Source organism: Tenrec ecaudatus, chromosome 1 (genome assembly GCF_050624435.1).
Source record: "Tenrec ecaudatus isolate mTenEca1 chromosome 1, mTenEca1.hap1, whole genome shotgun sequence".
NCBI classification, from domain to species: domain Eukaryota; kingdom Metazoa; phylum Chordata; class Mammalia; order Afrosoricida; family Tenrecidae; genus Tenrec; species Tenrec ecaudatus.
The window spans coordinates 250,733,273-250,746,228 of NC_134530.1; the positions used below are offsets into that span (position 1 = coordinate 250,733,273).

General features: G+C 36.5%; 1 protein-coding gene across 12 annotated transcripts in view; it reads right to left on the minus strand.

The window, feature by feature from the left end:
• The window catches only part of CEP170 (centrosomal protein 170), a 168,750-nt gene that overhangs the window by 74,365 nt on the left and 81,429 nt on the right, over positions 1-12,956 (minus strand). For 11 of the 12 annotated variants that reach the window (XM_075531099.1, XM_075531091.1, XM_075531075.1 and 8 more), the window contains exon 8: positions 5,317-5,793. The exons of the other annotated variant lie outside the window; for it this stretch is intronic. In XM_075531099.1, coding sequence (XP_075387214.1) covers positions 5,317-5,793 — 477 coding nt within the window. The remainder of the gene's footprint in view (positions 1-5,316; positions 5,794-12,956) is intronic. 12 annotated transcript variants of the gene reach the window in all.

Below are 12,956 nucleotides of genomic sequence, written 5' to 3' on the forward strand. Positions count from 1 at the left end.
TTTATCCGTAACAGACAGATGGAAAGTGGTTACCAAACAGTGCACTGGAGAGATTACTACAGGAGATCTAAATAAGCCTGGCGTGAATTGCTATTGGCCCTGATCTGGTTTTCAACATTTTCTGTATTTTCTTGTATACTCATTTTGGGGTTTGGGATTATTTTTGTTATTGGGAGTAATCCTCTTTAATTGTTGTTCTATGCTTTTCTATTTTTTAGTATATGAAACCCAGGATTGATGACCATTAGAGACAGCAAGTACAATAAGGGTTTTTGAAGGATAAAGTGTATATGTTGAGGGAGAGGAACTATGTAAAAGGAAGCTGAGGCCAAGGGGTTCAAGAAGGAAGAGAGCATTTTGAAACTGATTGTGGTGACAGTTATAAAAATACTGCTTGATGTAACTGAACTATAGAATGATAAGGATACCTGTATTAACTCCCAAAAAATGGTTTTGAAGAAAAAAAAAGACAGTAACTGGTTTAATACTTTCTTAGGGTTATGGCAGGGAAGAATGAGAGGAAATGAGAGAGTTAATGAGTACAAGAAAGAAATGTTAAAAGCATGATGACTAACTTTTACATAATGTTTAATACTTCCAAAATTATATTTATTTCACCTTTAGTAAAACTTTTAGCTTCTATTTACTACTGCATTGCACCCCAAAATGCCTTTGTAGCCATGACTTTTTAAAAACTTACAATTTTGTGCTCAAAACATAATTTCAGCGAAAACTAAAGTATGCTGCCAAAGGCTTATCGAAGAAAAGTGTAATCTATTCAATAACTATATAAATTTAAGTAATTGCTGAGCAAATGTCAGAATGTTAAATAAAACCATATTTAAAAATCTACTTTCTTCTCTGTAAACTGGAGCCAAGTGAGAATATACTTAAGTTTTGAAATACTAGCTTCTTAACCATGACTTTTTCTGTGTCAACAGGAACTATTTAAGTAACTTATTGCTTCGTTATTGAATAGATGTGAAGCTTTGTGAAACTTGTTTTTTCACTTGTTTTTGTTTTTTCTTGATTTAGAAATTCTCATTACTTAAGTACAAGACATAATCAAATGATGACTATTATATTACAGTATGAAATTAGTACCAAGTCAAAAAAAGTTAGTCTGTTCATGCTTTAGAACACACACAAGCCAGAGCTTCTTCATGAATTGTAAATGAATCTAGCCATTGGTTATATTCTAATGGTTCTCAGCCTAAATCTAGTTCTCAGATTTTCCAGGCTACAAGTTTTATTTTGTACATCTGCTGAATATTATGGCACTGAACAAGATGGTTAATTGACCTGAAAGATTTAAGCGATACAAGGAGGCTAAAACAAAGAGTTTTAATTTAATACTTATGAGTTTGTTTATAATGGATTTAGGGCTTATCAATTGGGGCTAAGTGACTTGAACAAAGCAAATGATGGAAAAATGTATATAAAAGGGCAAAGAGACTCAGAAGAGAGAATGGTACAGTACACAGAAAAGGGAGGCATTTGGAAAATTGACATGCAGGAAGAGAACACAGGCAGCAAAACTGAAATGAAGACGCGGTAAAGTACTCCTCACAGAGACTCAGTGATTCATACTCTAAAAATCAAGTATGACAACAAATCTGACAATCTTTCTTAAAACTACTCAGAATGCAATCAGAAAAGAAAACATTTAATACATGGAACCTCGGCACCACAGAGAATTAACCCAGAAAGCAATTTCAAACATTTTATCTTATAACCAATTTCATTATTTTATATCCAATAAATAAGAACTAGAATTAATCCAGTGTTTTTTATAATAATGAGATAGAAGAATTCAGAATTCACTGTCTTCTAGGACAGAGTAGAACTGCCCATGTATATTTCTGAGGCTATAGCTCTTGATGGGCGAAGGAAGTCTCTCTTTATCCTGCTGAGATTGGTGGTTTCGAACTACTGACTTTGCAGTTAGCAGCCCACTGCTTAACCCACGTTGCCACAAGGATCCTCACATGAAGAAGCTTCAAAAGGTTCATGGAAAAATGGAATTAATAGTGTAATTTTTCACGAACTTTCTGAAGCTCTTCTTAGGACATCTGAAAGTAAATTTTTATAATCTTACATAAGGATTACACATGTAAGCAAACTTTTAATTAAAAATACCATCTTTATAGGATTAAACTCTAAGACCAACATATACAATTTGACCCTTATGTGTGCTGATGGCCTCTTTCAGGATTATTCCTATTAGTCATTTAAATCTTCTTAGATTATTCCTTCTTGCATTTCTCAATATTACACAAAGTAAAACAGCTATTGAAAACTGCAATTTTCTGTTCTCATTCGACGAAAAGATGTCTAGAAAACTTGCGTCAAGAAGTTTCTTTCAGGTTTTTTCTATCATTAATCAGGGTGAGGTTATTTTAGCTGTTCCAAATCAATTGTTATTGTTACTATTAGTTGCCACTGAGCTGATTCCTGACGCCTGGCAACCCACCAGTAGCTGTACCCGAAAGAAGCTGCCACTCTCCGAAAGGGTAAAAGTATATGGGCTTGGTGAACATTATCTTCCTCACTGTCCCAAAGCGCGTGCACTTCACTCTTGTAGGAGCAAAGTTTTTTGCTTTTGTTTTACCTACTTTCAAGTAATTTACTGATCTAAATGGTGACTAAATTTTTAATGGTGTAAAATGGTTGTTGTTAAAGTATGCTTTATACTTTTGGTGGCAAATCTGACTTCTAGAAAAAGTCAACTATTTCTTGTACAAATGTCTGTAGAAGTAAAATGGATCTATCTGGGATCAAAACTGAGTTGTATCCATAAAGGTAGTGTTCAGATGGCTGGTAACATGTTCTGAAAACAAATTCAAAAGGAAGGTACTAATCCAAATTCAAGCAACGGGAACATAGTGGACTATACAAGTACCGATAAATCAACTCTGAAGAATATTAATTTGCTTATCTATTTCTGGTAAGGGCTTTTAAATTTATTTATCTATCTATCTATCTATCTATCTATCTATCTATCTATCTATCTATCTATCTATCTAATCTAATTTATCCACACACCACAGTGTGTACAGGGGCACTAATACCTCTATTTAGAATCAGGCTGACTCATCTATGGGGCTTGAGAACAAAGAACATAATACAAATCATTTTTTTAAATGGCTCAAAGGAAATATAAGAAAACAAGAGAAGCTAGAACCTGTATAACGTAGAATCAGTCAGAGAAAGAAAACTGAAATATTTTCCACTAAAAGTCAATAGAAAAGTGGTAAGCCTTCACCCTATAAAAAGTGGAAAATTTGAAAGACCCAGAAAAGCAAGGCAGTTTTGCATCAAGTATCAACTCTTATATGTTTCCCTGTATTTTGTACTATTTGTGAAAATAGAAAACTGGCAAACTGCACTCTGTAAAGGTGGGAAAATCATGTGACCTGGGGAAAAGTGGCGGTCTCATCGAGTTTTGGTGTTCACCTGTTTCACTGCAGCTACAATGAGTGAAAAATAGTTCCACAGGCAGTCCCTGGTACGAACAAGATCAGCCCTATAAAGTCACTGTGGGTCAGAACTGACTTGGTGGCAGAGAGGTTTTTTGTTTTTAATGCTTGTTTGTGGTTTAGTGTAAAAAAACTGTTCAGAAGTCTTCTCAGTGATTTATAGGACATTACAGTAACCATAATGAATAATATTTTATGAGTAGGCTCAATAGTTTCAAAGTGATGGCAACATACACATAACTTTCAAGGGCAATTACAGTAAGAATTGTCTGGCAGATGTTTTGTAACCAGAAGACGACGGTAATGTAAAATGGTTCACTAAACGTATTTTTTTAAAGGACCCTTTCATCACTCATTCTTTTTTTGGTACAGAGAGAGTGATTTAAAAAGTACAACTGAATTATTTCTAAATTTTTTGAAGAGTCACAGTCTCATTTATTATACTAGGATATACGTTATTATATGTATTAAATCTCTAAAAACTTTTGGCCAGTTTATAATCCATTATCCTTATATGTGTACTTTTACCTGTACACACAATTTATAGGTCTCAATTACAAGTTTAATATTGTCTAATAAAAGATCATTTATTGTTGCTGTTTGCTTTCAAGCTGTTTCAAGTCAGTGACTTCATTTGACAGACAAACCCGGTGTGTTCTTGGCGATAATCTTTATGGAAGCTGATGGCCCTGTCTTTCTAATACACATGTCAAGGCCCCAGGTAAGAATTAATCAACTATCTCACTCTCATGCAATACCATACTCTCTCTTCTATAAGCTGAGCTTTTCAGCACATTTTATATGCCGCTTTGTGGTAAAACTGCCTCAGCTGATCTTCGGGTCGGCTTATACTTGAGTGCATGTGGTACCTTAAAAGAAGATCAGGAATAAGCATAGGAATACCACGGTCCTCGGGAAGCCAAGGTTCAGCTTGTCATTGATAATGAAGTTATTCATTACTTTTCACATTATTGAACATGGAGCATATGAAGAATATACAAAAGTCCCAAGTGAGGTAAGTATTGGAGCTATCAGATAAGTAATGGCATGACCTCAGAGAACATTTATTTTAAAGCCGGTATCACAGACTAACATGAGAACACAATATGCTCCAAACAATTTTTCCCCAATTTTTTAAAAGAAAGCAAAATAAATCTGCAGTCAATTCTAAAACATATCTAATTGGTAAAATAATGGGGGGGAAAGTGATCAGCTAATAGCTCATTGTCCAGGAACAAAGATTTTACTAACTTTGGCCAAGTGTTAAATTATTTCACAAAAGAAACAATTTTGATGTTCACACAAACATATGCAAAAATTAATCAGATCAATAAATTCTTAGTATCATTAAACCAGAAATCTTTATAGTGTATGAGAACAGCTTAAAACACTTATTAACAATATTACCATTGTGGAAATTTGGGTCCATATCGAAAGGCTTAATATTTTATTCAAACTCTAGATATTAACATTTTGTTCAAAGCATCCTAAGAGAGAAGGATAGACATTTCTTATCCTTAAAATGAAAAGAATTATGGAATTATCATGTAGGGAATTCCACTAGTGAACTACAAAAATCTTACATTTCTACAGAAAAATTAAATACATTTAATACTGCAAATACAAATTCACAAAACCAATCTGATTTTGGCAAGAAAATAAAAGAGACTCTACTTTGAATGGGTAAGTTGGGCACAGATAGTGCAGCTTTAATTTTTAAAAATTAAATAATAATTTTGACTAAGCAGAAATTTTCTATCAAATAGTTTGATAACTGTGAAGAGAGAAAGTTCTTTATCATAAAACAGGAAATTCTCAAATGATCAATTCACTTTACCTTTCAACCTTTTCAAGTAAACTGGAACATCACTTTTAATACTTTTGGAATCCACTTCTGTTCTTTCCCACGTCATTTGAGGAGGGTTGTTCTGGGCTAGCCAGTCAGCCACTTTGTTTTCTGGTGCCATCATCCCTGTCTGAATTCCCAGGAGGTCTTGAGTTCCAGGAGAGGCCTTCTTTGATTTGTGGCGCTGATCAGAAGTAAACTTTGTCACATGGTCTCTAATTGTTACCTTTCCTGGGGTACTGTCATCAAATTCAATGGTAAATGACGCATGCCCTGCACCTGTTGTATGGGGACTTGGTGTGTCTTTTGTTGGAATTTCATGAATAGTGCTCTCTGTTATTTGTGATGGTTGCTGGAATTCTTTAGTAGGGATTTCAAAATAACTTGGTTCCCTACAGAAAGGAAAGAGTACGTCTTCATTTGCAGCTGCAGATTGTTCCTCAACTTGCTTGGAATCTGTGCTGCACCCTAATGAGAAAATAAGAGAAAATTCAAAATATTTGGAAGCTTCCAGGACTTTAGGGAGTCCAGTAAAGACCATTTGTATTACTCCATGAGAATCAAATGGCAGATCAATATGGATGAAAAACAATGATTTTTATATCTGAGAATGAAAGTCACCTAAAAGAATATAGATTATAAACAGCATCCTTAATGTGAATCTGATGGAGCCTATGCAGTATTCAATTACCAGCAGCATATGCAAGATAAGCAGAAGCAATGGCAAAGGGTCAGTAAAGTAGTTAAAGAGATGAACCTTGCATGGTTAGACTCTGATCTTTTCCAAGTAGGAGCTAGAAATCAAAGTACAAAGGAACTGAAATCAAATGCAGATAAGATTCGTGTTCAATGTATATATAAAGAATGATTGAAAAAGCATGAATACCCTTATCAAGTCATCAGGATGAGATATATGAAATAACTATGAATACAAGTAGAGCTTCAAGGAACATAAACTTAAAAGAGGATACAGACATGATGTAAATATACAGGTGATGTTCTAGAAGTAACACTTACCAATCTTCAACATCATATTAAGAGACATTACTTTTAGGAAGATATAAAATAAAAGTCTTGATGTATGATCCTTACAAGGAGATGGATACATTTTATAAAGAATAAAAGGATGGTTAAAAATAAAACACATGGTTTGTTTGAAACATTGCAATCCAAGCAGCGTGTGAAAGAAATAAGGTAAAAACAGAAAATTCAATCACCATATGAGAATTCTTGAGGAAATTTAGTTCACATTTGCTAATTAACAGAAAATTGTACATAGAATGTCAAAAAATTTTATAAATCTCAGATCTAAGAATTTGGCAAGCCACTCAAGGACACTACTACCATTCATTCTTGTGTTTCCACAAAAAACTATCGAAGAGATATAATGCATTTACAAATTAAAGGTATTGACGTGAGCATGATAGAAAGTTTTACATGTTACCAGACAGTGCAAATGTAAATAAAGATTAAACTTGCTGTTGCTCAGGAAGCAAAAGAACCAAGTCTGCTATTGAGACAGTGAAGAGTTCAAATGAGACACATTTCCCTAAAGGTCAGAAAAGCACTGTTTTAAATAAGTTGATAGAGAATTCATCTGCTTAAGAAGTTTTCTAGGAAAAACAGGCAATATGAAACTAAGTCGCTCTAAAAAGGAGGGGGGTGGGGGATCCATGACATGAGTAGTGAGGGAACAGGGAACTAACCCACCCAAGGGGAGGGTGTTGTTTATATCTTCACAAGAGGAGAGAGGGACCAGTGAACTCGGTGTGCCAAAACATGAATGCAACATACTGGCATGAAGCAGGGCAACAATAGAGAGGTCTGCGGGGCAGGCTCCAATGTCAACTATGTGAACAATACCCCACCCCCCACCTCCTCCAAAGAAGAATTCACTTGAGAGGATAGCACTGAATCTCCAGCTCAGGGAGAGGGGTACTTCTGATCAGAGCACACAGGAGGAAACAACGAGGGAAGGGGAGAGTGTGGAACACACCCTGGTTCACCAAGACAATATTCCTGCTCAAAGCAGCCAATGTACAGAGCGGACCATAGGACTGGCCCCACCACGAGACACGACATCCCTCATTGACCCATAGTACTCAAGAGACAACACTGGAGGCACAGTGAGGGAATTATGCACGATCTGACCCCACCACTCCAGGCCAAAACGCTAAGAGCATGAAACAGAGCAGCATGGGAAGCAAAGCAATGAAGTCACAGGGAATACCAAAAATAGGATTTGGGGCCAGAGTGTGGCACTTCATAAGACTTGACTGGTAAACACTCCTAATAGACGTGCAACAAATAGACGTGGAACTATTTATAGGCTTTCCTTTTTTTGTCTTTGGGTTTTTTGTTGTTGCTGTTGTTCATTTGTTTGTTGTTTTGCTGCTTAATATTATCACGGCATGTTTGTCTAGAAAAGATAGGCAGGGCAAACAATTTGGAGGAGAAAACAAGACCAAAGGTTCCAGGGGGTGGAGGAAGAGAAGTCGGCGGGGGGTGGAGGTGAAGGAAGTGGGACAAGGTAACCCAGGGATAAAGGGACCCAGGGACCTAAAATTGATGGCGAGGAGGGCATAGGATGCCTGAGAGGCTTGATCAAGGGCAGTGTCACTGAGAGGAATTACTGAAACCCGAATGAAGGTCGAATATGATGGTGGGACAAGAGGAAAAGTAAAAGGAAATAGCGGAAAGAACTAGGAGGCAAAGGACATTTATAGAGGTCTAAATACAGGCATGTACACATGTAAATATATTTATATATGACGATAGGGAAACAGATCTACTAACATATATTTTTATGTTATGTATTAAGGTAGCAGACGGACATTGGGTGTTTACTCAACTACTCCCTCAACACAAGAACACTTTGTTCTAATAATCTGGCATTCTGTGATGCTCACCTTACTAGCATGATTGCTGAAGACAAAATGCATGCATAAGTAAATGTGAAGAAAGCTGATGGTGCCCAGCTTTCAAAAGATATAGTGTCTGGGGTCATAAAGGATTGAAGATAAACAACAGGTCATCTAGCTGAGAAGCAACAAAGCCCCTATGAAGAAGCACACCAGCTTGTGTGATCATGAGGTGTTGATAGGATCAGGTATTAGGCATCAAAGACCCAGAACAAAAAATCATATCATTGTGAATGAGGAGGAGTGCAGACCCAAAGCCCATCTGTAGACAATTGGACATCCCCTTACAGAAGGGTCACAAGAAAGAGACGAGCCAGGCAGGGTGCAGTATAGCACCGAAGAAACATACAACTTTCTAGTTCCTTAATGCTTCCTTCCCATTATCATAACCCCAAGTCTACCATACAAATCCAGCTAGACCAGCGCACGTACACAGGTACAGATAAGAGCTGGAAACACAGGGAATCCAGGACAGATAAACCCCTCAGGACTGACATTGAGAGTAGCGATACCAGGAGGGGCAGGGGAAGGTGTGGGGAGAACATAAAAGTGGGTGAAGGGAGATATCAGTCAGTGTAAGACATGAAGAAATGATAATTTATGATTTATCAAGGGTTCATAAGGGAGGGAGGGAGGGGAAAAATGAGGAGCTGTTAACAAGGGCTCAAATAGAAAGAAATGTTTTGAAAATGATGATGACAACAAATATACAAATGTGCTTAACACAATGGATGCATGTATGGATTGTGATAAGAGTTGTATGAGCCCCCAATAGAATGATTAAAAAAACCCAAAACTAAGTTGCTTTGTATTGTTTTCTAATTAAAAAGTATTTAGTCTTTCAAAATGCATTTTTAAGACATATATATTAAAAAAAGACATATATCTTACTGGGATTCATCAAGTGTGATAATTGGTTTCTTGGCAGTACTCTCAATATGAAACAATAAAAAAATGGTTTCCTGTTTAAGTTGTAAAAGAATGGTCAGTTAATCTATGTAACCACATGAATAGAAATTGTTTCTAAAAATAATCATCCTAAATCGTTGCCCTCCCCCCCAACAATTAAACAGGGGTTGAAGAGAATTATCTACTGGTAAAAAATTTTATATAAAATTTTTTCAAAATCTAGTTTTTCTTTCTACCAAAATGAAAAATTACTAGAAAAATTCTTCATCATCATAGCAATAATACCATGTTAGATAATACCCTAGATCCAAGTTTTTAGTATTTCCTTATTAAAAAAATTAATGTCTTTTTCTTTTTATCGAAATGTCTACTTGGTGAACGTTTACTATGAAGACTAGCTTGTAACTTAAGATGTCTAAGAGTAAAATGAATTAACTACTCCCTGTACATATGAAAGCTCATTGATGAATATAATTTATTTTTCAGTCACACACTTATTCACTGTGCACTGTTCTTTTTAAATGTCATACAGTACAATTAGTACATAAGCCCATCAATCCTCTTTGGGTTTTGCTTATTATTAGGGTATTAGAGTAACAGTGGGAACAAAGAGTACAGTTTCCTACTACAAACCATCGCAATACTCAAATAAAAGTGATGTGGGGTTGAGCTATGAAGCAAAAGTTCACAATCAATACGCACATTCAACATTTTACAGTATATTTAAAAGTGAGTGATGTATAATTTTGAACCACTTTTAAAAGGATATATTTCCTCTACCATAGTCTACAATTTTATATTCTACTTTATTGAGTAGTGGCTGGTTCATAAAAGATTGTGAACAGACATCTAAGGTACAACTTTTAGTCTCTCCCTATTTGGAGTGAAGATGAATGACAAAAAGTCAAAGACAATCAAGAGAACTAAAAGGCCACATGAAGCTCAGTCTCCACAACACAGAAGCCTTAGATGGTAATCAACTACCACTACTGACTGATCTGAAAGGGACCACAATAGGTGGGGATAGAAACATCATGAGAAAATGTAGAATAAAACTGAAACTTTAACAAGACTAGGCTTGCTGGTCTAATTAGAAATTGTTAGAACTCATGAGACTATGGTTGCTAGTCACTTCTATTTGGACCTTCTGTAGCAATGGGGCATAACCTCAGGGTCACAAGGAAGGGATGAGTCAACCAGATTGAAATAAAGCATCTGTGAAACACACAATATTCCTCTGGTTCCTTGAGGATTCCTCACTCCACACCATCCTGACTCCAACCCTGCCTTTCACTGTAGGCTAGGCTGGAGCATGCATGTACACAGGTACAGACTCAGGACACATGGAATCCAGGTCATATAAATCCTTCAGGCAAAGAAATGGAAATGGTGATATAATGAGGGGAAGGTGGGGGGAGGAACCACCTCACAGGAAAGGATACAGTGGTCAGTGTAAGATATGAAAATAGTAACAATTTATAATTTATCAAGGGATCACACATGGGGTGGGGGTATAAAAAGAGGAGCTGATACCTAGGGTTCAAATAGAAGTAAATGTTTAGAAAGTAATGATGGCAACAGATGTACAAATATGTGTGATATAATTGATGATGCATGGATTGTTATAAGAGCTGTAAGAGCCCCCAATAAAATGATCTTAAAAACAAAAACAAAAAACAACCCCATGCACTCAGAAGGGTTGGGTTTGGGGGGAGGAAGGAGTGCTAATTCCTAAGCTAGTCTTACTTTAAAGTCACCTTTGAACAAGTTAATATCTAAATAATTTATTTAGAATTCAGTTATATAACAAAATCAAGAGGCACAAGGGAATGGAAAAGCAACATGTTATGATTCAGTTAGTGAAAAGCTGTGAAATCTGAAATCAGACAAATCCTGTTTATCTCAGTTCCTTACCAGCGCTTTCCTAATCAATAAAATGGGAGATAATATTTACCACAGTATTGTACATAAGTATTACATGAGAATTAAATGACAAAGTTTAGAACAAAGCCTAGTATAAAGCGGGCACACAAACTTTCATTTTTCTTGTCCTCTCTTTACTCTCCAACACAGGAAGAATCAGGAAATAATATCTAACAAAATATCCCAAGTTTAAGAAACTTGAGACAGTTATGACAACACCTATACTCTTGAAATGTAAACTTTCCTAACGTGGAAGTCTCCCATGGAGTGTCTTTTTACTCATTACTCAGACAACAGGTAAAAATCTGGAAGTGTAGACAAATGAAGACAAAAATCGGAATTGCACCAACTAACAGTTCAGTGGTAGCGATAAACAAAAATAAAGAGCAGACACAGAGAATGTAAGGCCTATCATCTATTGCGATTAAGCTGATTCTGAATCATAGCAACTCTACTGGACAGAGTAGAACTGCCCCTAAAAACCATCAGCCGCTCCTCAATATAAAAACGAAGCTTTCTACTCTGGTCAACAGTTACAGTCTTGGAAACTCACAGGGGCAGTCCTACCCTGTCTTACAGGGTCACTGTGAATCAGCACTGAAGGCAGTGAGTTTGGTTTGGCAATCTTTACAAAAACAGATAGCTACATCTTACTCCTCTGAACCCGCAGGCATGCTTAACTGCTAACCTGCAGAAACTGAGGCTCATAATGATTCTAAGACATAAAAATGTGTAACTGTATTTAATAATTGGGTGACCTCCAAGGGACCAGGTATAAGGCATCATGCAAAAAAAAAAAAAAAGATATAAGTGTGTGTATGTATGTGTATATGTATATATGTATATATATATCATATTAAATGAAGGGGGAAGTGCAGAGTGGAGACCCAAGGCCCAAGTGTCGGCCAATGGAGATCCCCTCATAGAGGGGTTTAGGAGAGGAGATGGGTTAATTAGGGTGTGAGGTAGTACCGATGAAGAACACAGCTTTCCCCCGATCCTGGATGCTTCCTCCCCCCAACTACCATGATCCGAATTCTACCTTGCAGGGCTGGATAGGACAGAGGCTGTACACTGGTACATATGAGGGCTGGAGGTACAGGGAATCCAGGGTGGATGATACCTTCAGGACCAAGGGTGTGAGGGACGATGCTGGGAGAGTGGAGGGTGAGTGGGTTGGAAAGGGGGAACTGATTACAAGGTTCCACATGTGACCTCTTCCCTGGGAGAGGGACAGCAGAGAAGGGGGGAAGGGAGACTCCGGATAGGGCAAGATATGACAAAATAACGAGGTATAAATTACCAAGGGCATATGAGGGAGGGGGGAATGGGGAGGGAGGGGAAAAAAAAAGAGGACCTGATGCAAGGGGCTTAAGTGGAGAGCAAATGCCTTGAGAATGATTGGGGCAGGGAATGTATGGATGTGCTTTATACAATTGATGTATGTATATGTATGGATTGTGGTAAGAGTTGTTTGAGTCCCTAATAAAATATAAAAGAAGAAAAGAGAAAAAAATGATTAGGGCAAAGACTGTACAGATGTGCTTTATACAATTGATGTATGTATATGTATGAACTGTGAAAAGAATTATATGAGCCCCAATAAATTGTTAAAATAAATTAAAAAAAAATAATTGGGTGACCTCTAAGGGGTAAACAAAATAAATGTATCTACAATATGTTCCCTTCATTTTATTTTTTACATTGTAAAATATTAAATGAGTCAGAGGCGTTTCACAATATGAAATTCATCCAATCTAGTCTATTCCAAATACTTGAAGTTACAAAGAGCTGGAAAATTCTATTTGCCAAAAAGGAAACTGAAAACTGAAAGCTGAAAAAATTAGTTTGCTTAGATTAAAATATATTCCTCACAGT